This window comes from Trematomus bernacchii, unplaced genomic scaffold (genome assembly GCF_902827165.1).
Source record: "Trematomus bernacchii unplaced genomic scaffold, fTreBer1.1, whole genome shotgun sequence".
NCBI classification, from domain to species: domain Eukaryota; kingdom Metazoa; phylum Chordata; class Actinopteri; order Perciformes; family Nototheniidae; genus Trematomus; species Trematomus bernacchii.
The window spans coordinates 6076412-6101046 of NW_022988098.1; the positions used below are offsets into that span (position 1 = coordinate 6076412).

At 41.1% G+C, this 24635-nt stretch overlaps 1 protein-coding gene across 3 annotated transcripts in view; it reads left to right on the top strand.

The window, feature by feature from the left end:
* The window catches only part of chl1b (cell adhesion molecule L1-like b), a 79477-nt gene that overhangs the window by 32139 nt on the left and 22703 nt on the right, over nucleotides 1-24635 (top strand). For 2 of the 3 annotated variants that reach the window (XM_034121941.1, XM_034121943.1), the window contains 19 exons: nucleotides 5908-6102; nucleotides 7579-7596; nucleotides 8815-8923; nucleotides 9045-9235; nucleotides 9760-9882; nucleotides 11516-11686; nucleotides 11940-11960; nucleotides 12269-12380; nucleotides 13621-13805; nucleotides 15051-15182; nucleotides 17841-17981; nucleotides 18775-18886; nucleotides 19162-19328; nucleotides 19855-20020; nucleotides 20635-20759; nucleotides 21096-21197; nucleotides 22446-22643; nucleotides 23174-23244; nucleotides 23961-24183. In XM_034121941.1, coding sequence (XP_033977832.1) covers nucleotides 6003-6102; nucleotides 7579-7596; nucleotides 8815-8923; nucleotides 9045-9235; nucleotides 9760-9882; nucleotides 11516-11686; nucleotides 11940-11960; nucleotides 12269-12380; nucleotides 13621-13805; nucleotides 15051-15182; nucleotides 17841-17981; nucleotides 18775-18886; nucleotides 19162-19328; nucleotides 19855-20020; nucleotides 20635-20759; nucleotides 21096-21197; nucleotides 22446-22643; nucleotides 23174-23244; nucleotides 23961-24183 — 2467 coding nt within the window. In that variant the 5' untranslated portion in view covers nucleotides 5908-6002. The remainder of the gene's footprint in view (nucleotides 1-5907; nucleotides 6103-7578; nucleotides 7597-8814; nucleotides 8924-9044; nucleotides 9236-9759; nucleotides 9883-11515; nucleotides 11687-11939; nucleotides 11961-12268; nucleotides 12381-13620; nucleotides 13806-15050; nucleotides 15183-17840; nucleotides 17982-18774; nucleotides 18887-19161; nucleotides 19329-19854; nucleotides 20021-20634; nucleotides 20760-21095; nucleotides 21198-22445; nucleotides 22644-23173; nucleotides 23245-23960; nucleotides 24184-24635) is intronic. The other variant, XM_034121944.1, reaches the window with a different exon arrangement.

Below are 24635 nucleotides of genomic sequence, written 5' to 3' on the forward strand. Positions count from 1 at the left end.
TCCCTGCAGTCCAACTCGTGAATTCATCTCTCTGCCAGCGAGGATCACACACTAATGTGATTATTGTCCCGGGCAAGGGCCACTCCTGGGGGACTTCAAAGAGAGCACATCACAGGGAAAATGAGAAAAAAGCTGTAAGCTGTGATGCTCACAGGTGCACTGCACTTTCTGGAACCCTTTCTTTCGCTTTAAAGGTATTAACAGGTTCAAAGTGAGGACTCTGACAGCATCTGCCGTGTAGTTTTAGCCTACATACAGCAGCACATACGTTCTGCATGATTTATTATCACGTCAGATGACATGCTCTGGTGATAAGTTTTAAGTGTTTTCGTTCAGCGTATAAATTATGCAGGAGAATGGAATTAAAAGTCATAATCAGTGAAGGCAGTAATGCATTCAGTCGAGTTTTCATATGTATTTTACAGTGGAATACCAAGAGGTAAAAACAAGCACACAGATCTTCAGGTGAAACGTGACTTATTTCAACTTTACTCCATTTATTCTAGACATGTTTATACATTTCATTTTAGGATTGAACGGTGTGCTAAAAAGGGCTTCAGTCTAACCTTATTCGAATACAGGACCCTGTATGTCTGATCTGACAATTCATATTCACTTGAATTGACCTGGTTAGGGTCAGGACAAAGTTGTTGGACATCCTCAGTTTGTTATTATGGTAGGTTGATACAGCATATTCAAGTGTTAGCCTTTTTGGATGATATTGACAGAATAAATTGGTGAAAGGCTACGTTTTAACTTTTGGATATTTAATATTGGATATTTCTGAACAGAAAAAAAGGAACGTACATCCTCTATTATGAGCAAAACTTCAGATTGTATGGCGACAAACTGCATTCAGTCACACAAATGAGCAACTTAATAGGAGTCATTTCTCCTTGCTCATAAAAAATTAAAAGCTTGTCGTAAAATGCCATTACTGACAAGATGAAAACCTCTAGTGTCTGTAAAGCTATTCAGCAATGAGTCCTCTCTTTGTTCCAGGTGAACCTTATCATACATGTTTCTTTATGATCATCCTGCTGTAGTACTGCATGTAGTCACATGAGGCTCTGCGGGGTCACTGCAGGTTATCCCACTCCCCCCAGGACAGGAGAGTTCATCAAGGTCGTTGTTCATTAGTTCAAACAGAACACAGGGGTCACACACCCCACAGTACATCAGTGCAGCTGCTCCATCTCTTTCTCATTCCTCCACACCTGAGAGACTCTTCCCATTCCTCCAGCCTCCTTCCAGCTCCAGCCCCCTCGCCCTGCTCAAGCCACAGACCCCTGAAATATGAATGCTTTGATAATTGAACTGCCATGCTTTCTGAACTGCGGTAAAATCGAGCAAAATCTCAATTAAACAAGCATATTATCCAACACTGCCCCCACTTCCTAATCTCATTTATCGTCTTGTTTCGGTTTTTTTCTTTTCCTTTCCACTGATATTTTAATAATAGATGAATTGCACGGCTGAGTAGAATACTGATTGTGCGAATCGTTGCCAAAGGTCGAAATAGAATCTTTTTCACATTCTGAAGAGCAAAGGGAGAAAGCTAAATCTCTGAACACAGAGGCTAATTCATTTCTATAAAAAGAAGTTTTGCCACTTAAAAAACATCTTTGTCTCAGAGCTAAAGAGGGTCTCAGATTTCCAAGCTAAATGAGCAATTGATTGGACAAAAGGGAACAAAACGACGACGGAAAGGAACTGCACTCATTACACACACACATCAGAAGCAACGCGAGTCAATTGGCGCTTAGTGTTAATCAGCTCGGCCTTTGTTTGAATAGTTCTTTAATGATCAAATGGGAATCAGTGTGGAGGCATTATCAGAGCTGTGAGAGGGGGGGGTGAGCGGCTGTCTTCCCGTCCCAGGTCTTTAACCAAGAGAATATTTTAATCCACCCTGACAAGTTGAGGATCTGCTTAATCCTATTACAGGCTTGCACATTAAACTACAGTAGGCCCACACTTCTCCGCCTCTTGTCTTTGTGTGAGAAAGCAGCAGATGGTGCCAGCTCAAGAGCCTACTGTAGTGAACTTTCAATGGGCTAGCGCTTGGACCCCTCCCCGTTACTAAAACAACACCGCCACAAGTGTGGAGAATGCTCTAGGAAACAACTTGTTGTTGCGGTATTCGTTTCCTTATACAGTCTTACAGTGTGTGCTCATTTAGTGCATTTGTTTGTCGGTCAAAGTTAGGTGTGATGCCGCACCAGATGGCCAAACCGTAAGAGTCAAGGAACACACAGAGCTTGCCAATTGTTCTTAGAAGCGTGCCAAAGTTATTGGAAGCGGCACAGTGATCACAGTTTCGCAATAGTTTAAGCAAAGCTGAAAGACTTTACCAAGATAATTGTGGGAAAGGGTGATATACAACATATAAACAAACACTGGCCAAATTACTAAAAATGTTACATTCTTAACAAATGGTATCTAAAATTGTAAGATGAAGACTTGCTTTGAGGAAACCGTTTCCTGTCACAGAAACAAGCATCTCTTAAATGTAAAGAGGCAAGAAGACATGACTCGGACATGATCAGATTTGATGTATAGTGTTAACTAAGACAGGAAATACCACTAACTACATGTATCACCTGAAGCCTTACCATGCAGTTAAGCATGCAGAGAGCAAGCGTCCGCCATCAATCTCATACTCAAGCAATTAGACCTATCCACAGGAACTACAACCCTTTAACAATCTGGCACATTACTATGGGCTTTCACTTCTTTAACATATACATAACATGTTTTGACGGAAATAGCATGGTAGCAAAGAATGCTGTTGGAGATTTGTTGGATTTTACACGGATAAAAAATGAACCAAGACACAAACTTCTTGACTGTAGACTTCACACTGCAGGATTTAACGATAACATATTAAAGATTGTCCAAGTATTGACTGTGAAACTATTGTGTAGCCCTGTTATAAGGCGAGGCTGTAAACTCATCATGTCGCTCATGACAGATTTAGGGTTTGTTTGTTTGTTTGTAGCCTTTATTTAACCAGGTTAAAAAAATTAGGGTTAGTTTGAAGTCTGAAAACTTGTTGGATAGTTTTGACTGTGGCAGTGGCATTAATGATGATGGAAACAATTAGGTTACAATGCCTTTGTACCAAATTGGTCTACATTCCAAAGTGTTCTGGTGTTGTTGACGAACAGGAAGTTTATCGGGGAGCGCTCTACATCTGTCAAACAGAGAGAGCTTTAAAGTACAGAGGCAGATTCCACTTGTCCCACTTGTCTTCACTTCCCTCCACCCCACAGCTTCTGTCCCCTCTGAGCCTTGGCTAAGTTAGGGTTAGGGTTCATATTGGCCTTCCCACAGTGAGCAGCTTTTAACCTCCTGCCAGCTTCATCAATCTCAGCCCGGTGTGATGGCTGCTAAAAGAGGCGGGCATTAAGGACAGCCTGCTGTCTGTAAATCAGCCGAGCTGGAGGGGGCCCCCTCTCGTGTGCAGCACATAGGTCGAATAGGCAGCATACCCTATGAATGTAGACATCAACACTCGCAGCAGTTAAACCCCACGAGCGGACCTCCTCTCCACCAGATGGCCATGCCGGTTCTCCATAAATGTTTAACGAGGGGAGAACAAATTAAATCAAAAGGAAAATGATCAAGCACAGTTTGAACAATGTGATCCATATATTAGGTGGTGTTAGGTTGGTGAGGAGAACACAATTGGACAATGAGAAAACATTTTCTTTTGGGGATTATAAGCCCCCCTCCCAATGCTCTTAACCAGCCCAATCTTACCAACAAAGCACAAGCCAATTAGCACAAGGCTCTTAGCTTTTGATTTTAATCTGTGTTTAGCAACATAAATCACAATGCCTGGGAAACAGTGAAACAATAGAAAGCCTAAGGCATTTATTTCTACTTGACTTATAACTCTGAGACACCAATGTTCAGTTGGAAATAAAGTCAATAGGCCTGAATTGTGATGGAGTGGGTTGGGTGTACATAATGTATAGCACACTGAGGAGTGTGGAGCCTTGTTGGTGATGGTGTAGGTGGGGGGGGGGGCGGAGGTCACAGTGGTTCAGAAAGCTAGCATTGAGTCACGGACAGAGTTAATACCATTAACATGAGGCATGGATGAGAAGTTCAGAGTGCACGTTCGCCTGAAAACAGATCTGATATCGACTCTTTTGCACTAAGGTCAATTATTTAATTACATCCCTTGAACAGGAGTTTGACCTCAGTGTTTCATATTGACTTTGTTAAGACAGCAAGAAGATTAGAACAAAGTTGAAATCAAAAACCATGTCAACAGCGAGCTTTATAGATATTGTAAGGTTCAGCGCACAATGGTCACTGTATGGGTTACTGGTGCTCGAACAGCACCTGCCTTTTTTGGGACACCATGATGAGGAAAATGTCCCACTTTATAAACTTGTGACAACCCTGGTGTAACCATACCAGAACATTTCAAAGAAAATTGATCCCGTTTGGAACGCTAATTTTGATCTTTAGTGTTGAATGGCTTTGTGGCCGGCCTCTCTGACCAAGCTTTACACCTGCCACCACTGCACCGCGGTTCTATAGCACAAGATTTCAGATTTCCATTTCCATTTCTTCCTAATAGCATTGGGTTTTAATTCCAAATACTTAGACACCAAGTCATTGTCTTGTCGGTCAACTCTCCCTAATCTCGTATAAATCCCTGCTTTCATCCCGAGACAAGTGAAATCCAACTTCTTCTCCTATGTGCTGACATTCTGCTGCTGAACGGGGCAGATTTACAATTGGTATGTTGTATTTAATAAATGTGGGCCCTGAAAATGGGTTCTAATGGGTTTTATTTATATAAAAAGAGAGGGTCGGGTAGGTTGGCTTGGTGTACGCCCAAACATTGTAAATCACCGAAAAACCGCTTCTCCTTTGAAATTGAAAATTGAATCATGATACTTTATAAGTGTGATGCTCCGAGCACACGTCCTGTCTTACATGACTACCAGCAACTCTTTTTATAATTTCACATTACTCTAAAACTCTTAATTTGTTGCTCCAACAGTATTGCTGTTTTTGTTATTATGGTGTGGAGCAAATTACTCCAGCGTAACCCACGGAGTTGGGCCCAAGCCAACTCGAAGGAGACTAATGAACTGGCACCCCAGAGGGTGTTAACATCACTGCTACAGACACTACAATTCCCATACATCCTTCCTCCTCTCTCCAGCCTCTCTGCACTGTGGACCCATCATGTGCTCATTATGGCCCAGACTCTGCTCTGTTAGCTGCAAAATGATCCAGCGCTCTCTCCTCTGCAGCCGCACACAGCTCACTCTCTGTAACTGTTAACTATGAAAGATTGTTCTGCCTCACACCCCTCAGGCAGCAATATTTCTGCAATAATAGATAAACGTGTAGCTGCATTCTTAATCTTTTTGAGTCATTGTTATCAGAAACATGCAGGCACAGATGTCGGATGCATTGTATCATAACTTTGATGGTCATTTTGATTTGAATCTCGGCTTGGTTTCGGGAATAAATTCACTCTCTTTCAGTAATTCTGAACATCTGCCATGCATTAATAAGTCCACAGGCTCCTTCATTTGTTTAGTTATTTATTTCCATTGTCGCCCGGAAAATACACTTTCCGCTACACACTTCCACAGACATCAAACTAAAAAAACAAGCTGGGTCCCAGGGGGAAGGGGATGATAGCAGGCTTTAAAGAGAATATTTCTTTGTCACAGTAAAACATTGAACTAGCGCAGCACCGAGTCCCTGTTGATATAAATGAAAGTGTGATGTGTGCCTGGTGACGCCTGGCTGAGCAGGGAGCAGTCGGGCTCACGGTCACGGGGGATTTGTTGTGTTTGGGGTTTGTCTTTTCTGTCTGCCAGCGCGTGGGTGGATTCATGGGGGCCTCCGTCTGTGCTACTTTTACAGGTACCGCATCCTCAGCGCGCCAGAGAAATGAACTGAGGACCGAGCAGCAGACAGCACGCGTTTCTTGAGGACGTCCGATATTCAAAAGACAAACCATGAGGTTACAGAAGAGCCCGGGATTGGCCGCTGTGCTTTGCCTGATCATCTGTATGTGTGCCTTCTATACAACGACAGCCTTCGACATCCCACTGGAGGGTGAGTGCTGACTCTTACTATGCATGAGTAATTCAATGACTGGTATATTTAAAGGGCCAGTTTGCGTTAATAATGAAAACACACATGTTGCTGTCACTTTCTAACAAAGAAAGAGTCGAGATGTAATTGTATTGAATATCCAGAGAGATATGGACATGTTTCTGAAATAATGTTGTTTTTAAAATGTTTAATGTGTAATGCTGTAAGCTCCGAAAACTAAATTCCATTGACTTCCATTAAATTGCATTGGAGGCACGCATCTCTCTCAAGATAGAAACTCTCAAGATAGATTTTTGATTTGATTTTAGGAAAGTGTGTTGAATAATTTAAAAGGCAAGTTTAATGCACTAAACATGAACATGCATACAGCAAGTCCTTTTAACTTGAAGAGAAAATAATAAAAGGGTTTCTGAAGGAGAGTTATAAGTATGGATGTATAGAGAACTGAATACAGCGTTGAATGCGGGACCCCGTTCATTCCTATGAAAGTTCATAGTTGGGCTATAACCGTGTTCGTACTGGGTAGTCAATAAAACAACACAAATCTGCTGATTTACAGAAGTCTCTTTCCCCAATGTAAGTCAATGTGAAATAGTATTTTTGGGCCCATTGACGTCACGGACTGTCACAGGAGTTTTAGTACCATCGTTGGCCATTACAAATATTTGCTTCAATGTCCGACACACTTCCTGGGGGCTTGGTTTTAACCCCCCACCAATGCATGCTGGGATATTTGCAAGAATGTGATCTTCTAAACTTGATGACACACATGAACAGTGAACATCCAATGTAATACATTAAGCCTCATGTTCATTCTGAAATCAAAATATTGTACATTTAAGATGATAACTCATTCAGTATACAATTCCCAAATGTTTACACAAAGTACACTTACTTATTAGGAACACTATGTTAATTCAAGACAGTCCTTGATGAAGCAAGCACATGCAGGAGTGTATAAAGAAGGACAGGTAACGTGAAAGGAGTGTTAACATAGTGAATGCTCATCTACAGAGAACTTGTCCTTGAAATGCTTTTATCAGCAAAAAAGGTGTCGAATAATTTATAGGCGAATAAATCCAACACAGAGAATTGTTACACTCTTCAAGCGATCTGTGAATGGAATACATTTACAGCTCTTATCTCGTGTGAATCAGGTTTTGTTTTCTTTGTGTTGTTTCTGCGTGTACCCCAGTTTCCTTGGAAACACATATCAAACCTCTCCCTTTTTAAATTATTCAGAAGTATCTCTTAAGAGCTTGATAAAGAACAGTTCAAACAGGCTTTTCTGAGGAGAGGTTTTCGTGCTCCCTGATGTCGGAATATCCTTTTAATTCAGCCTCCTGTTATGCATTACTCATGTGTGTGTTTAGAAGGGTTTATATAGACAATGCTTGAGACATGAAGAGATTATTCCCAAAATGCTGACTGTTTTTCGTTTTGTTTATTCCCCCCCTGCTGCCATGGATTTTGTAGTTTTAGGTCATGTAAACAGTAAGTTCACTCTGCCATAGCGTAGCTCGTATTAGCGACATTCTCCGCTGTCTGCTGCTAATCTCTTTGGTTCGCTGTGGAGCGCAGCAGAAGCTTTACTTACAGCCATATGTGTTGGATCACAATCTCATGTGTCATCAGTCGTGACTCCATTTAGCTCGTACTACTCATGGCATGCCCATATCTTCCTCTATACACAGTTCTATTAATACTTATTGTGTTGTGTTTGTTCCATATTGTCACGAGTAAGCCATCATACGAGAACAAATGAGAGTTTTTTTTAACTAAAATAAAACCAATCTAACAAAACCACTTATTCATTTGAATCATTAACTCTATTGACAAAACACTACACGTTTCATTCATTTAGAGTAATGTTATTGTCAGTATTATACTCCAATGTTTTTCTCATCATAAACCTCACATTACAGTGGTTCCCAACCTGAGTGAATCTGACTGGTCACAAGAGGATTCAATGGATAAGAAATTAAGAAAAACATATTTCCGTTTGACGATATTCTACAGTTTCACAGACTACTCTTCATTTGTGCTTTTTCTATGAAAAGCTGGACTTTTTTAATACTTAAAGCTTATCTTAGAATCATTAAGAGATAATCTTCAATGGCCGGTTGCAGGACACCTTACAATTCTACTTAAGTATTACCCCTTATCTGATGGACTTTCTTAAGAGTTGTGCACAGAATCCCTTCAAAAGATTTCCTACAAATAAATGTAAGACATTAACTGCATTATAAAATATGTCATAAAGACCTTTTGTTTGCTTGCAACTGGCTTCTGTGCCTGTTTTCACTTACCGTTATCTCACAGATCCAACTCTAACAGCCAAATTATGAATCGAATACTAGATCCATAGTGCGGAACATTCTGCTTACCATGTTTTCATTTTTCTTATGCATTTAAGTTATATTCAGAGGGACCTAAAGTTTTGTTCCATACTTTGATTGCTGAGGACTTTCTTGCAACTAACTAACTTTAAAAGGAGGACTTAAATATAGGACCAAGATAATGAGATACCTAAGTAAATTGCTCGCAAATATATATATATATCCTCGTAAAGGCTGTTTTAGGGGTCACAAGTTGACTTTCACAGGGGGGTCACAAGCCAAAAAGGTTGGGAACCACTACTCGTTTTCATCACATTGACTGTAATACTGCTGAACAGAGCTCTGTATTAAACCCTGTGCTGTGTTTCTCCAGTCGAGCAGCTGCCCACCATCACCGATCAGTCGCCCAGCTCTCTCATCGCCTTCCCCTTCGACGAGAGCTTCCCGATGACGTGCGAAGCCAAGGGAAACCCCGAGCCAGAGTGAGTAGCTGATCGCAAAAACAACAACAGTTTGTCTACAAGTTGAATTTGGGTGGAAAAAGAGCATTCTGCAGTGCTGACCCAAGGCCTTGACATTTCAACACTGCCTTTCTTTATGTAGATTCAGATGGACCAAGAATGGCCAGGAATTCGACCCCGATCTAGACCCCCGACTGATGAAAGAGGAGAATTCTGGGACCTTTGTGATACCTAATAATGGGAACCTCACAGAGTACCAGGGAAACTATCGCTGTTACGCCTCAAACAGACTGGGGACCGCCATATCCAAGGAGATTGAGTTCATTGTGCCCCGTGAGTAACATACATCTGTGTGTAGGTCTGTGTGTGTGTGGTGCTCTGTTACAGTGCTTTCAAAGTGATTCAGGGCCTGTGTAATGACTGCGCCTCTCCATTGTGAGCTTTTTCATTGTATTGGACGTGGCAGAAAGTCATTGGGGCTCCCGAGCTCTCCGCCCCTCATCTATAACACCGCACTGGAGAAAAGAGCATTGAGGGTGATGCAGCCTCTCCATCATTTTCTCTGCTACACTTTTCCATTAGCTTCCACACTGTATATAAACTCTCAGGTTGAATCCACTCTATGGGGGGGGGAAGACATTTAGCACTCAGCAGCAGAAAGATGTCAGACACAATAATAGTAGTGATGGCTGTTTTGTCCAAAATCTCCCATAGATTTCTCGACTGAGTGATACAGAGAACAGGAAACACTTTATAAGCTTCTGACTAAACCCAAGAATGATTTGACTGCCATCTCCTGGAGAACAAGGGAACTGCATCCTTCGTGTTGTAATAATTCATTCCCTTCTTTTCTTCAGATGTTCCCAAGTTTCCTAAAGAGACCCTGGATCCTGTGGAGGTCGAGGAAGGCCAGCCTTTGGTTTTAGAGTGTAACCCCCCTCAAGGGATACCCCCCCTCCAGATCTACTGGATGACCATCAGTAAGTGAGACCTCTTTGTTTGAATGACTGATTGGATGTGTGATGATAATAATAATAAAAAAATACAAATAATAAAAAAAAAAAAGAAAATAATTACTTTAATAATAAATAAAATACTTGAATTAAAAAAATATATTTTCGTCACCTTTTAAAATATACAAAATGCGAAAAATAAAAAATAAATGGAAAAACAAATACAATAAAATATAAACAAAAAATCACAAGATATTAAAACGAATGAATTCATAATTACACATAAACAGCAAGGAACACATTAAGTAAATGCATATTAAATGTGCAATTCACTTAAAAATACAAATCTTGACATTGTTTTGATACATTTTAATCCTCACACACGACTTATCAGGGTGTCCGCAGGGTCGTAAAAAGTATTAAAAGTTGATAAATCAATTTAGCGAAAATTAAGGCTATTAAAAAGTATTAAACGGCATTTCCCAAGGTTTTACATTTTGTAGCTTGTTTTCAATAAGTATATAAATTGTCCAAAGAGGTTGTATTCTACAGTCTGCCTGAATGTAATCATTGCGTAGGTGTGTAGTGTGATTCTGTGTAGTTTATTTATGGCATCCCGTTGGATTTGACGTCATCTGAACAGGACATCGCACGCTCACTGCTTGATAGCGCGCGAAGGTCCGTTTACGCCGGTTGTTAAACAACATCGTTATGGGGAAATGCAAGTTTGCGTCCAAATGGTTGGAAGATAAGGAGGAAGGACAATCAATACTGTATATAGTCAATGTGAGGTAAAGTGTGTCGCCAATGTAACCGGTTAAAACTCCAAGTGGCGATGAGGTCATAAAATGTATGGAAACGGTCTTAAAAAAGGTCTTAAAAGGTCTTAAATTTGACTTCAGGATTCCTGCATATACCCTGTAAAATGAGGTATATATACAATTATAATGTTATCTATTAAAGGCTTTAACATGTGCTGGAAGACGCTTTGCAAAGATAACAAATACAGTGTCCTTCATTTAAAGTCTTACTTAAAGTGGACCTATCATGCTATATTTGAATAATATAGTGTAGGACCATACCTATATAAGGCATATTTATACTTTTTTTTTTCAAAATACCAAACAGATCATGCATTTTAGCCATGCCTCATTTTGCTCAATTTGAATCTGCCCAGAGCTAGAAATTGTCAGTGAGAACAGCACAATCTACTGGCCTGGCATATGTACTACAGCGTCTCCAGCGCTTTCGAACGGCAATGGCCGTGGCTGTCTCCTCCTGATTGGTGGAGTTGGCCCAATAGCCGTAGCGCCACTGTCCTGACGTCAGGACAGTGTTCAAATCTGGATCAGTTTTTATCAGATCCGTTGCAGCCCCTTTTTTAGAGATTTGGGTATGGAGGAAAATAGAGAGGGTTGTGTTGTCTGACACTTGGTGAGTTCCCTGGAACACCGGGGACACATATTCATGTATAAAAGACGTACAAAAGTGCATTTTGCATGATAGGTCCCCTTTAAGTTAAGCTTAGGTGTATTAGAAACAAAATGTACTTAAGGTATTGAAGTAAAAGTCTAATTTCTACAGAAAAAGTGTTCTCTATGACTTGTATGTATATCTTGTTAATGGGTGTATAAAAAAAGTTAACGCTCGTGTCTGTCAGATCTGCAGCACATCGAGCAGGATGAGAGGGTCTCCATGGGGCTGAACGGAGACCTCTACTTCTCTCACGCCGTGGAGAAGGACAGCCGGAGAGACTACTGCTGCTTCGCCGCCTTCCCCAGGATACGCACCATCGTTCAGAAGAACGCCATGTCTGTCATCGTCAAGACAAGTACGTCCTCAGCGTCTCCATCCTCTCTGATTCCTGTTTTCATCTGAAAGCTGCATGATGCAACACTTTGATTTGCTCTCAGATCATTTCAGCGATGTCCATATTCACACTTCAAAAGCCATCTGAGTGTCACACTGTCTCGTTTATTCGCATCTCCTTTGGTTTGATCTCGGTGATGTTTTTGTCGTGATGTATCCCAGCTGTCCTCATGTTCATTGTGGTCTTTTTTTTGTCTCATTCATCTTCATTTCAGAAAACATGAGTCCTGAAACCGGTAAGTTTGAAGTTTTTAGAGTAGAAAACGTGTGTGTGTGTGTGTGTGTGTCTCTGCTGTTCTCCGTTTCAAATCTGTTTTATTGAGGAGAAGCATACAAGTGTAAGCAATAGTACAGACTTCTTCGGGGTGGAAATCATGCTTCCCTTATCCAACATAGAAGACAAACACAACAGCCAACAAGAAATAATAAAGACACAACATAGCATGACAGGAATACCATTCTTAATGACACACATAGTCATAGAATATGTATATATAATAAAATAAATAAAATAAAGGGTTCACCCTCTGCTGTTCTCCCTCAGCTAACGCCATCCTGGAGCGGAGACCCTCTCTTCTGACGCCTTCTGGTGGCAAGTCAGAGACACAGCTGGTCAAAGGGGAGGACCTGCAATTGGAGTGTATTGCTGAGGGATTGTAAGTAGCACTGCCTTTTTAATAATATAAATACATTATATTATTCATTTTATGTTCAAAATCCAATCACCGCTTTTGCTAATGCTTCTCACCACATTTTAATGTCATCTTTTGTAAGTCGTATCGCTTTTTCTTGCAGCAAAACTAAAACATATTTTTCATTATACCGTCCTCTTTGATTTTCTGAAGACTCAAATAAACCTGTTAATTCAAAAGTCTGCTGTATGAGCACACATCAAAACCTTTCTAATCTTTGCCTTTAGTTCTTAATTGATTTTCAGATACTTTGTATTTGTTTATAAAGGCATCGCTCGGACTACCTTTTCAGAAACACTCCTACTCTTTCAGATGTTTTAATAAAGCAGATGACAAACAGTTTGTGTTGTTGCTTTCAGGCATTATGCTCCTCAAGGTTGGAAAAGAGCCGTTAAGAGAGGAGCTGAACATATTGATATTTTAAAGCTATCTGTTTATTCTGGCTTTAACAGAATCTAGTGTTTTACAAGTGAGTGGTTCTTTTATCATTATTATTTACTTTCATTCGAATTACATTTTTCTCTTTGTGTAATTCTCTTGGAAAGCCCTTTAAGTGCATTTGATTTGTTTGGTAGGTGCATAACATATAAATTAAAGGTCACCTATTATGCCAAATCCACTTTTTCATGTCTCTTCTACATCAACATGTGTCCCCTCTTCTTCATGTCTCTTCTACATCAACATGTGTCCCCTCTTCTTCATGTCTCTTCTACATCACCATGTGTCCCCTCTGTGTAAAGAGATTCTGAAAGTTTCAGGAAAAAAGATTCTCTCTCTTTTTGTCCTGATCCATTTATATAAAAACCTGTCTGAAAACGAGCTGGCCACTTTATGATGTCATAACGATGTTTTGGCTTGTGTAACCATTAGCCAATCACCAACCAAGGTAACCCCCCCCCCCCCCCCCCCCCCCCCCACCTTATCACCTGAATCTCCTCCTAGAGCACCATTGTGTTCTTTTTAACCAAATATCTCTCAGAGGGGCGTGGGGAGGGGCTCCTTATTTTCATCTACAGTAACATACAGAGAATCAGCACTTTGGAAACAGGGCTGAAACAGAGGGGATTATGGGATGCTGCAATGATCTGTTTGGTGTTTGGAGCCAAACACTTCAGAGACATGTTTTGTATATATCTGAGACCTATAATATATTGATGAAAAACAGTATAATGGGAGACCTTTAACTCTCTCTCTTTTCTGTTAGTCCAACTCCTCAGGTAGAGTGGGTGAGGATGGGTCATCAGCTGCTCCCCTCTAAAGCCATACAGGAGAGTCACAAGAAACAGCTGATTGTGCCGAGGGTTGAGCTGGAGGACAGCGGGAAGTACATGTGCAAAGCCAAGAACGCTCTGGGAGAGGCCGTCCATTACTTCATGGTGACGGTAGAAGGTAACTACAGCCAGTTGACCTAAGATTGTCATTGACATAACTACACTGTAGCTATGCACAAATCACAATGAAAGCCTTGACTCTTGAAGCTTGAGTTGCTAAATGACTCTGGTGTATTATTTTCTCTTTCTTATTTACTTCCACTCATAATGCTACGTTTTAAATAATTCCACATTTGAATGGTTAGCTGATGGTCGACCTTTCAATGTTTAAAGTAGACCATTTTTCAGAATTAGTAGCTCTAATAAAATGGGATGATATTGATTACGTTTGAAGGAGGCAAAACGTCTCTGTGTCAATCGATGAAGTACAGAAAAGTTTGATTACAATTCTTAAAATACTGCATTCAAGTCCTGCATTTAGAAATGTACTTAGTAAGTACTAAGACAATGAAATGCAGTCAGTATCTAACCAGAAGTGCAAAATAAGCAGTAAAGTACAGTGTTATTCAAGGTATAATCTAAATATATACAACTAACTGAAGTATTCACATTTTGAACAGAACAGTTGTCTAACTAGTTGGCAAATAAATATAAAAATTCCTTTCTAAGTATATCGGAGAGGAGTATAAAGTAGACGAAATGCAAAAAGGTAAGTTTAGTACCTCTGAATTATACTTAAGTACTTGCTTCTTACTTTAAACGTTAAGTGTTCAGTGCCCTACTTGAATTCCCATCACTGATTAACGTTAGATTAAATGTAATGTAGATGAAGAGAATGTTCTGTAAGTAAAAACGGCAGCATATTTATTCACACATCGCTATAGATGCCGTACTATTATAGCTATATAAGATCCTATTTAAAGAATCATAGAGACTAATGCATATATACTTTGAAGTTGAACATTGCCTGAAGCCATTATGCAGGTATTACTTTTCATTCTAACATCCTGTACATATATCCGCTCTGAATGGTTTCTATGGCTCTGTGCTATACTGAGCATTGTGTCAGTCGTGCCTATAGACTGTACCGAGCTGTATGTGCATATACATTACACTCTGACGATAATCATCTCAGGGATAGAAACCTTTACATAATGTCTATTATGTTCCAGCAATGATCCAGGGAAGGAGCTGAAGTGCCTCTTACTCCTCAATAGCCAGACCTGTAAATGTAGTGTTTATCTCAGCAGGGCTCTTATGCAGAATAACATACATCTGCTCCTGTGTTGGAGTCCACTCTCTGTAAAACGCTCATAATGACTCTCATCCGGTGGGTAATATCCTGCTGATTGTGTCTCCGCAGAGCCTCCGGAGTGGGTGGTGGAGCCGGAGAGTCTGCTCAGTATGATCGGATCAGACGTGCTCATCAAGTGCTCGGCCAGCGGGACGCCCCCCCCCAGGATCACATGGAGGGTGAACGGAGAGCCTCTGCAGGGTCAGTTCACACCACACCATCATTTCAGACTAATTTTACCACTTCAAACTTCTCTCCTGAGGGCTAATCCGGACGCCTGGGGGATTTGAATGATACAGAATCAGAATCCCTGTATTAGTCCCACAGAGGGGACATGTACGTTGTTACAGGAGAAAAGAGCCAAAGACAGCTTCATGTTACCTAAGAGGCATGCATACAAAAGTATTAAAGATACAAAAATTATAATTTAAAAAAGTTACACAATTTACAAAATACACATCCTGTAACAGTTCTGAGGATTTAGCAGCCAGGTATATATTGAACAGTTATTAACGGCATATATACATATTGCATATATTGCACATAGTTGGTTAACAACAAGGAGTGTTATTATATAGTTATATAGTCTGTGTAATTGTGTGTGTGTGTGGGGGGGGGGGGGTGTCTACCAGGGGCCGTGATGGTTAGGGTAAAGTGGTGATGTTGTCTTGCTATTCTTGTGAATCCAATGGTAGCCAAACATTTAAAGGGATGAATGAATTAACTCAATGATAAAATAATGAAAGATAATTTTGTCTTTATTTCACTTTGGCTGGGCGTAAGGCACACATTTTGGTTTGATTAGATCTTTATTTGGGAAGGGGGGATTTTACCCTCAGCTCCTATATATTAAGCCCTTAATGCAGGGGTGTCAAACTCAAGGCCCGGGGCCAAATCCGGCCCGCGACTTCATTTAATGTGGCCCGCATGCAAAGAATATAATAAGTTTATTATACGGTTACATGCCACTTTACAGGAGCACGTTGCCCATAAACTACATGTCCCACAATGCATCTTGTTTTGTGACATGCTCACTGAAGAGACTTGCAATTATTTGCCCTAGACTTCTGCTTTCAGACGTAGTTAATTATGAAGTTATTACCCTATCCGATAATAATCCAATGCACAGGAAATTATGTATTATAATACATTATTTTATATATATTGTATTTTTATATAGTCTTAAAGTCACAACCGGCCCTTTTGAGTGCAACCATAATTCTGATGTGGCCCGCGCTGAAATTGAGTTTGACACCCCTGCCTTAAAGGAGAGGTGTCATGGCCATTTCCACTGATCATAATTCCATTGTTGAGGTATACTAAAATAGATTTATACTGTGCATTTTTCCAAACTCACATTGGTTTCTCATACAGCATCTCTGTAAACTACTTGTATTCACTGAATTTCACTCTCTGCCTTTAATGGCTCGTTGTAGCTCCCAAAGCTCCAGCTCCCACCCTCCCTGTGAGCACAGTGTGCTCTGATTGGTCGAGACGTTGTGAATCGCGCTGAGCTCCGTGGAGGTGTTGTTTCCTTGTTTAGGATACATAGAGAAACACAGCCAAACTCATCCTGAGCACACACAAAGTCACAGCCGAAGTAAAAACAATAAGTGTGGCTTGATATTGAGTAAGAAAAAGGTTGATAAACGCTGTGAGAATGGGTCTGCAGAGAGAATTTCCCAACTGTCTGTTATCAGCCTGCAGCCAGGGAGGAGAAATCAGCTGAGCTGCCTGCTCCCTGCACACAGATGTGTGTGTGAGGAAGTCCGTGGATCGGTCAATTTGGACCAATCAGCGGGGGCTTAACGTAACGGCTCCGCGGACGTAACGTAACGGCTCTTCGGAATTGGTCCATTTCGTTCCGGGTACCGCTTGACATCATGCCGTACCCGGAACGAAATGGAAGACTCAAATGGGCAATGATGTATCTCCAACGAGGCGTTTTGGGGAGGTATTTTCTGTGTTAGAGTTTTACTCGCTACAGGGTGTACTTTGAGGGTTTTGACTCTGCACACCGTTTACATGCATACAAACCTTCATAACACACAAGGGGACGGGTAATAACCGGAAAAGCATGACACCTCTCCTTTAATGCATCATGTTATCAAAATACAAACACTCTGACCCTTAAGGAGAAGAATGTCAAAATTAAAACCACAATTTTATTTTTAAATTTGAATATTCTCTTGGATTAGAAATTTACGAGAAAAAAAAAGTTTGTGGTTATTTAAGGATCCACATTAGTTAACTTAACAAGGTTTGATCAACCTTATGACTCCACAGATGCTCAACCCTAACCCAGTATGGAACATATTCTCCATTGTTGTAGTTACTGATGAACAAATGCACTCAACTCATACAGTATAGACCCAATTCACAGCCATGTCTCTTGAAGTGCGATTTCCTGTCGTTAAATCTGATTGCAAGGTATCATTTGATAAGATCATCCACTGCACGCATCGTACAAGGCAAGTTAGGTCATGGGGTTTTGGACAAAAAACATGCTTTTCCCGATATTCGTAAATGTATAAAAATGTTCCCCACTAACTATATGACTTTAATCACAGAGATGATTACATATTATACCCTTCCTTCTGCTCCATAATTGATTTGTCTTTATCTACAATTGCCCTAATAAGCCTTCGTACATAATTGATAACATTGGAGAGAGTGTTCAGAAGTGGACTGGATAGATAGCCCTGGCTTATTGCCCTTAGAGAGAATGAAATAGACTCAAAGCTAGAGAGTTTATCTGAGAAATGAAAGCTAAGATTGTGAATCCAGTGTGTCTATCATGTACATACAGGGTTGCAGCATGTATGGCGATGATCTAAAACAAATATATGTATTTCACAGGTTCCCCCGCAGCCAACAGGAAGGTGTTTGACGACACCATCATGCTACACAACGCCAAAGAGTCTGACAGCGCCGTGTATCAGTGCGAGGCCTCCAACAAACACGGCACCCTTCTGTCAAACGCAAACATCATGATCATGAGTAAGTGTTTCTCTTCTGTTAGCAGGCATCACTTCACTTTCATCAAGTACACAAAGGAATCTGTTTTTCACAGCGTTTGTTTCACAGTGTGTGTGAGCAAGTGTCAGACTTTGCAGTGAGTCATCAGGAGACCGCTGACTGATGTGTCGGAGCTAAAGAGCTGCTGCTGATGTTGGCATATGCCCATAAAGCAGCGAGGAGCCCGGGGAAGAAGGCCTGTCTACAAACGCCTTCATTGGGCTAGCGCTTCTCCCTGTGGAGCAACAAGCCTGCCATTTATATGCTAACAAGTTCTCCCTCAATTCCATACTGATTTCAGGGCCATAACATAAACATGTGTTGCTTTACAAGTGCAGATTATAGAAGGAAAAAAAAGTGTTTTTCTGTCACTCCCGCACCAACGTGTGCAGCTTGTTCTCCGTGACACAGGAGTTAATAAAGCTGGACAGCCGCTGAATGCTAAATCCCGGCGGCTGCCTTTGTAAACAATTAGGAGAGACAGAGCATTTTTAAAATGGGAGGCTTTGGCTACAACTGATAAGGTGCACACGCTCGGCTCACTCATTGTTTTCTTTGATTTCATTCTTTGGCATTTACTGACAGCTCAGTCATTTTTTTCAACACAAAGGAGGCAACAATTAACGCAGCAGTGCTGTTTAACCCGGGATTATCTGCCTCATTCCTTCCTGTTGGTTTTAAAGAATACATTGCAAACCTGATCTCTCTCTCATTATTTTAAAACTCCTGAAAGTACCACCGTTAAAGTTTCTCTAACAACTTCTGCTCTTTACAGATCTGGCCCCCATGATTTTAACCAAGGAAGGAGAGGAATACACCGCTGTGGAGGGGAAGGGAGCGATGATGCACTGCAATGTCTTCAGCTCTCCTCCTCCTACTATCACATGGTAGGAGTGCTCTCCGTTACACCAGCAGAGAGCAGTAGATCTCAACGTGAAGCTGCACACAGTCCCTCGGCATGCATCGTGTCTCTTTATTAGTGACCTGCTGTTTCGTTTAAAACCCTGTCGCTCAACATTAAATGTTCTATTCAGCAACTTTGTATTCCTTCTTTGCTGCCACAGCTTGCTGTTTATTCAGTCAGGCTGCTACTGTGTTCATATTTAATTTGGCCTTAAGCGCTTTGAAGCTTTAATGGGGGTTTTTCTGAATATTTATCCAGGAGCAGAGACGACTCCCCTGAATCCGTGCAGGGACAGAGGTTTAGTGTTCACGACAACGGGTCGCTGGAGATCTACGGCACGGAGAAGGACGACATGGGACAGTACCAGTGTTTTGCGAAAAACACAGAGGGGTCGTCCGCCCTCAACGCCATGCTCTACGTGAGAGGTAAAAGCTTCACCTGATAAAAAGTTTCCATTGGCTCACAGCCATTACCATGACACTAATAATAAAGTCCCCTACGTGTATTGGGGTTACAGATGGGTTCCAAAACTAGCAAGCCACATGAATGTCTGGGAGCAAATTGATTTTATAAGCTACACAAATACGGCCAGGATCCGTTGAATTTTCCAAATGCGGGTTCGTTTAGCATGAAACACTTGAAATAACTAAAGGATAAGTTAAAAAGAAAGTGAGGGTCAAAGAAAACTATTTCTGCTCAAAAGTTAGCAATGATTGAGTCAGACCTAAACATTTCAGATGTGTGCATCTCACTGTAACTTTATTCATGTACCTTTGTTATTCCTGTTTTATTATCTTTGCTTTTAAATTAGTGTTTTTAAATGCCATTTTATAATATGTTTCTTAATGTCTTAATGTCTTTCGTTTTTGTAAAGCACGTCGAATTGCCTTGTGTTGAAAGCTGCTATATAAATAAATGTGCCTTGCCTAATACGCTTCTGCCTTCTGAAAGATCCCACCAGAATAGTGGCGGCCCAGGAGGACCTGCAGGTGTTAGTCGGTACCACGGCCCAGCTGTCGTGCCTCGCGCAGTACGACAAGTCCTTCATCAACGACTTTGAGCTCCTGTGGGAAAAAGACGATATACCAATAACCCTGAACTACACTGAGAACTCAAGGTGGGAACTGAATTATACATTTTTGTTTTTTTCGGCATTGCAGACCTACAAATATAACAGTCCTGCAATAAAATGCTTAAACAATCAGATCTGTGTTTTGTTGAGTTGCGAAATCTGTGACTTTAATTTAGGAAACAGTCGTTTTTGTTTGGTTGACTTTAATAGCGTTGTGTTCCCTTTTTGCACTTTTCAGCGTGTTGGTTTTCTACCAGAAGCTGACATTTATTTACATATTAGCCAGTTTTTAGATCTTGTTTGTTTTGAACTACATGTTTTAAACAGATGAAGGATTTTAGTCATCAGACAACTGGATTTTAAGTTGTCTGGCAGACACACAGATTTATTTTCTACCTAAAACTGCTTTCTTTAGTGTTTTTTTTCTCATTTTAAACACCGGGTTTGTTTGTTTTTGAGTGGAGGAGACCTCTGCAGATTGTTCTGACATCAATGAAGGTTAAGACAACAACTCCCATAAGCCCACTCTACTTCAGAATGCCCGAAAACTCGTCCTTTTATCATTTGATGTTTACGGGACCCTTTGTGTCAGAAAATCGCATATTGTGTGTTTAATCCCAGCTTGTTTTAATATCCTGTCTCTATCATTCCTTCCACAGATACTTTGTGGAGAAAGGAGTCCTTCAGATCACCAATGTGAGCCACAGGGACCAGGGTCTCTTCACCTGCGTGGCCAGAACCCCGGTGGACCGAGACGCCGCCTCAGCGCTGCTCATGGTGTTAGGTGAGCTCACATAAGAACAATATCTGTGCTCCGGGTCCACGGGATCACAGACCCACGGTGCTACATTTATGTATGAGACATTCATAAAAGGATCAATATGTCAGGAAGCCAAAGCGGAGCATGAACATGCACACCATGGCTTTATTAGCACGCTGTCTGACAATCGCCCTTTTGAGATATATTTGACATTGTAATGTCTGGAAGAACCAGCGGCAGCGATGCAGCTCGTTCCACATCCTCTGGCTCCGAATCGATTGAACATTTGTTACCACGTTTCTTTTGCTGCAGAAATGTGTCTGTGATTTCTTAACGCCGTGTTGTTGTGATTGTTTTTAGATGTCCCCGATGCTCCTGAGTACTTGGTACTGTCGGACCACAAGAGCAGGAGTGTGAAACTGAAATGGATCCCCGGGGATGATCACAACAGCTCCACCACAGGTAAAGGTGTCATACATACAGTCCACTGAATATAGTGCCTTTTCACTGAAATGTTTTAAAGGTACAGGTGTTTTGAAGTGGGGTTGTATAAGGGACTTATCCATAGTCAGTGTATTACCTACAGTGGAAGGTTCCCAGAAGGTATTTACTGCAGCGGAAAGGGACAGCAGCAAAGTGTATTTTAGCTAAAAGTAAATAAAGGCCCCGCCCAAAAAGTTCTGTTGAAGTTTAGATTAGGTTAAATAGGAATCTGCCAATAGGAAGATTGGGTGATTCGATCTCCAGCCAACGTGATGTCCCTGGTTTGATCCCCAGCCCCTGCATTCAACATGTTGAAGTGTCCTTGGGCAAGATACTTAACACCAAATTGCTCAAGTTGGCATGTCTAAGGTATCAAAGTGTAAGTCATCTGCTTTGGTTGAAAGTGTGAGCAAAATTACGTGTAATGTACGCTTAGTTTAGAACATTATCCCGGCTTTAGTTTACCCAGAAACAGATACATCACATTTCCGACAGGGATCAGAAGCTCTTATTTAAGCGCTCTTCAAAGCCACCAAACTCTAGACAAAAACACTAATTCTACGTCGCAGAACACAGAGCAGTTGTTGCTGTTCTACTGCTGCCATTGTTGTTCACATTTTAGTATGTTTCTGTTATGGTGTGATTCTGGAATAACACGATCTTAACCAATCAACACCAGACCCCCTGTGTTCCTGCAAGGGAAAATTACAGTTTTTTTTAATTGGGATGTTTGCTTTGGAGAAAGCATAGATAACAGCTTCAGTTCCCGGTTGATAAACGGCTGAATGACAGCAAGGGAAAGCAGTGAAAATATCCAGAATTCTAAGGTTACTAAACATTTTTTGCTGCTGCCCCCCCCGTCCGCAGCTAGTACTCCTGTCTACTTCTCAAAATGTGCCAACCACCATCTCCTGTTGGTAATACTCGGACAATGGATACGTACTTTATACATTTCCACTTCAAAACACCTGAACTATCCCTTTAATCTGACACAACACAGTTTTTGGGCATCATTCAGCTCGCTAATAGATTTTTTTTGATACCATCTTGTACAATATGAGTCTATTATTGATTCATCCGAGCGTGAGTTGTGATTAGTATCCCCTCGGTATACACAGGCCCAGAGCAGAGGTTTGAGGATTCCTCCTGCACAGCTGGTGGTTAGATAAGCAGTCCTCTGGCATGGCAGTGAGGGAGCACGCTGATTGTCTTTCTGCCTGTCAACAGAGTTTATCATCGAGTACGAGGAGAGCCAGTGGGAGCCCGGAAGCTGGAAGGAGCTGCTCCGAATACCTGGGAACCACAACTCTGCCGTGGCCAAACTCCACGGGCACGTCGACTATCGCTTCAGGGTGTCCGGAGTTAACGATGTGGGGAGGGGGCGTCCCAGCGAGCCCACGGAAAGATACAAAACCCCGGCCACAGGTCTGAGGCTCTCATTGTTTTTATTATCTATTTTTTAATACAATTATAAAATAACAGTAATAACAAAAATTAAAACAGTCAATAGGATCGCTTCAACACTTCAGATAACTAGTTTGAAAGCTCAACAAAACAACAACCAGTGAATTCAGATCACTCCTTGAGTTTTAAAAACAAGTATTTTACCCAGATACATCTTTGTATTTATTATCTCTGGACTAGTTTCATCAAGAAGCCCAAATACAATTTTGGGAGAGGTAAATGTAAAATCAATAGTGTGTGGCTTCAGCCAATTCTGAATCTTGGACCACAGACTTTCACCGAGGCTTTCATTATTTGTCATACTTTTTGACAAGGTCCTTCAGGCCACTCGAGCTGCCAAAGCTGCGCCCCTGTGAACTCTTCAAAAGACTCAGACCTGCTACATAATTGATTCCACCCTCGTTGAAAATCTCCTCTCTCGTGCGCACATTTCACCCAAGATTTCTTCCATTAACAAAAGCGACAAAATCTATACTCCTTTTGTTCCGCAGCTCCCGACAAGAACCCTGAAAATGTCAAAATCGAAGGTCATTTGCCACATGAAATGGATATCAACTGGGAGGTAAGAAAAGGACTCTGGTCTTTTATTATCCTCTTACTGACAATTCTGTTATGTCAGCTACCTTTAAGCAGTGTATAATTCAAATCTGATACAGCTTTTGAAGTTTAAGAACAAAGATGAAGTTGTATCAATGTTTCATGAGCAATTACCAATACTTCATTTCATAATTTAATTTATTAGAAATGGCCCTCTTGATTTTTCCTGTCTGCGATTGAGATCTTGAGAAAAGACATTTTCTGGGATCACTTTCCATTGAAATCGACTAAATTTTATATGAAAAGGGTTTCTTTTCTTTTAACAAGTACAGTAATATATTCAACATTATTGAAAAAAGATGAATCACTCCTCCGACTTATTATCTGGTTGCCCTGTCGGGGTAAAGTAGTCCCCGAATCCTGCATTCATGAGCTCTCCCACTGTTAATGATATGCTTTTGCGAATAATGGCATCCCATTCTATTCTCCACTTCTGTGAGGAGATCAATCTTTTCATCTACGATGTCTTAGCAAGCCATGTATCAAAGAAAAGCCATCCTGCTAGACCAGGTCAGCTGTTCCATTGTTTTATTAGATAATGGGATAAAACTCTGCTTTCAGTTCACTGGGCTAGCTCACATCCCCTGGAGGACATACAAGGAGCATCTGTAACTGAAAGTCTCTATAAAGCGCTTCACACCATTGTCTCTGCTTTATTTTTCGTACCTTTTCTCCTCTCAGCCCTTGCTACCCATTCAGCACAACGGTCCGGGTTTGGAGTATGAGGTTTTCTACAAGAGACAAGGGGTGGAGGAGGACTGGCAGAAACACACGGTGAAGAGACACTCGTTTGTGGTGAAGAACACCCCCACCTTCGTGCCCTACGAGATCAAGATCCAAGCCAGGAACAATCAGGGCCGGGCCCCCGAGCCAAAGATAGTGTCCGGATACTCAGGAGAGGACTGTGAGTCGTGAGCTTTGTTCACCTAATGTGGTTTTATTTGTAAGGCAAGGCAAGTTTATCAAAGACATTAAGAGCATTACGAAATAGTGCAGCAGAAACATATTATAAAATGGCATTTAGCGTAATGTAGCTACAACTGGCAGCTGAAAGAGATTTTACTTCCCCTAGAAAAACTCTCCCTTGAGGGAACTTTGGGAATTTGGCCTTTGCAGACCATTTACATGCACAGAAACCCTATATAACACACTAGCACAATAGGGCCTCTTTAAGGCTATTGTAAGGCCATATTGTGTTGCTTTTTTCAGTTGGAGAAGATCCTGGTGGATAAAACCAAATGGTGATGTGATTGTAGTTCTGTCTTTGGCTCTGTCCTAGTTTTAAAAAGCCAGTCATACCGTACTTTATATGATTGTATACAGAAAAGAAGGTTTTAAATGTCTTGGCTTATTCTT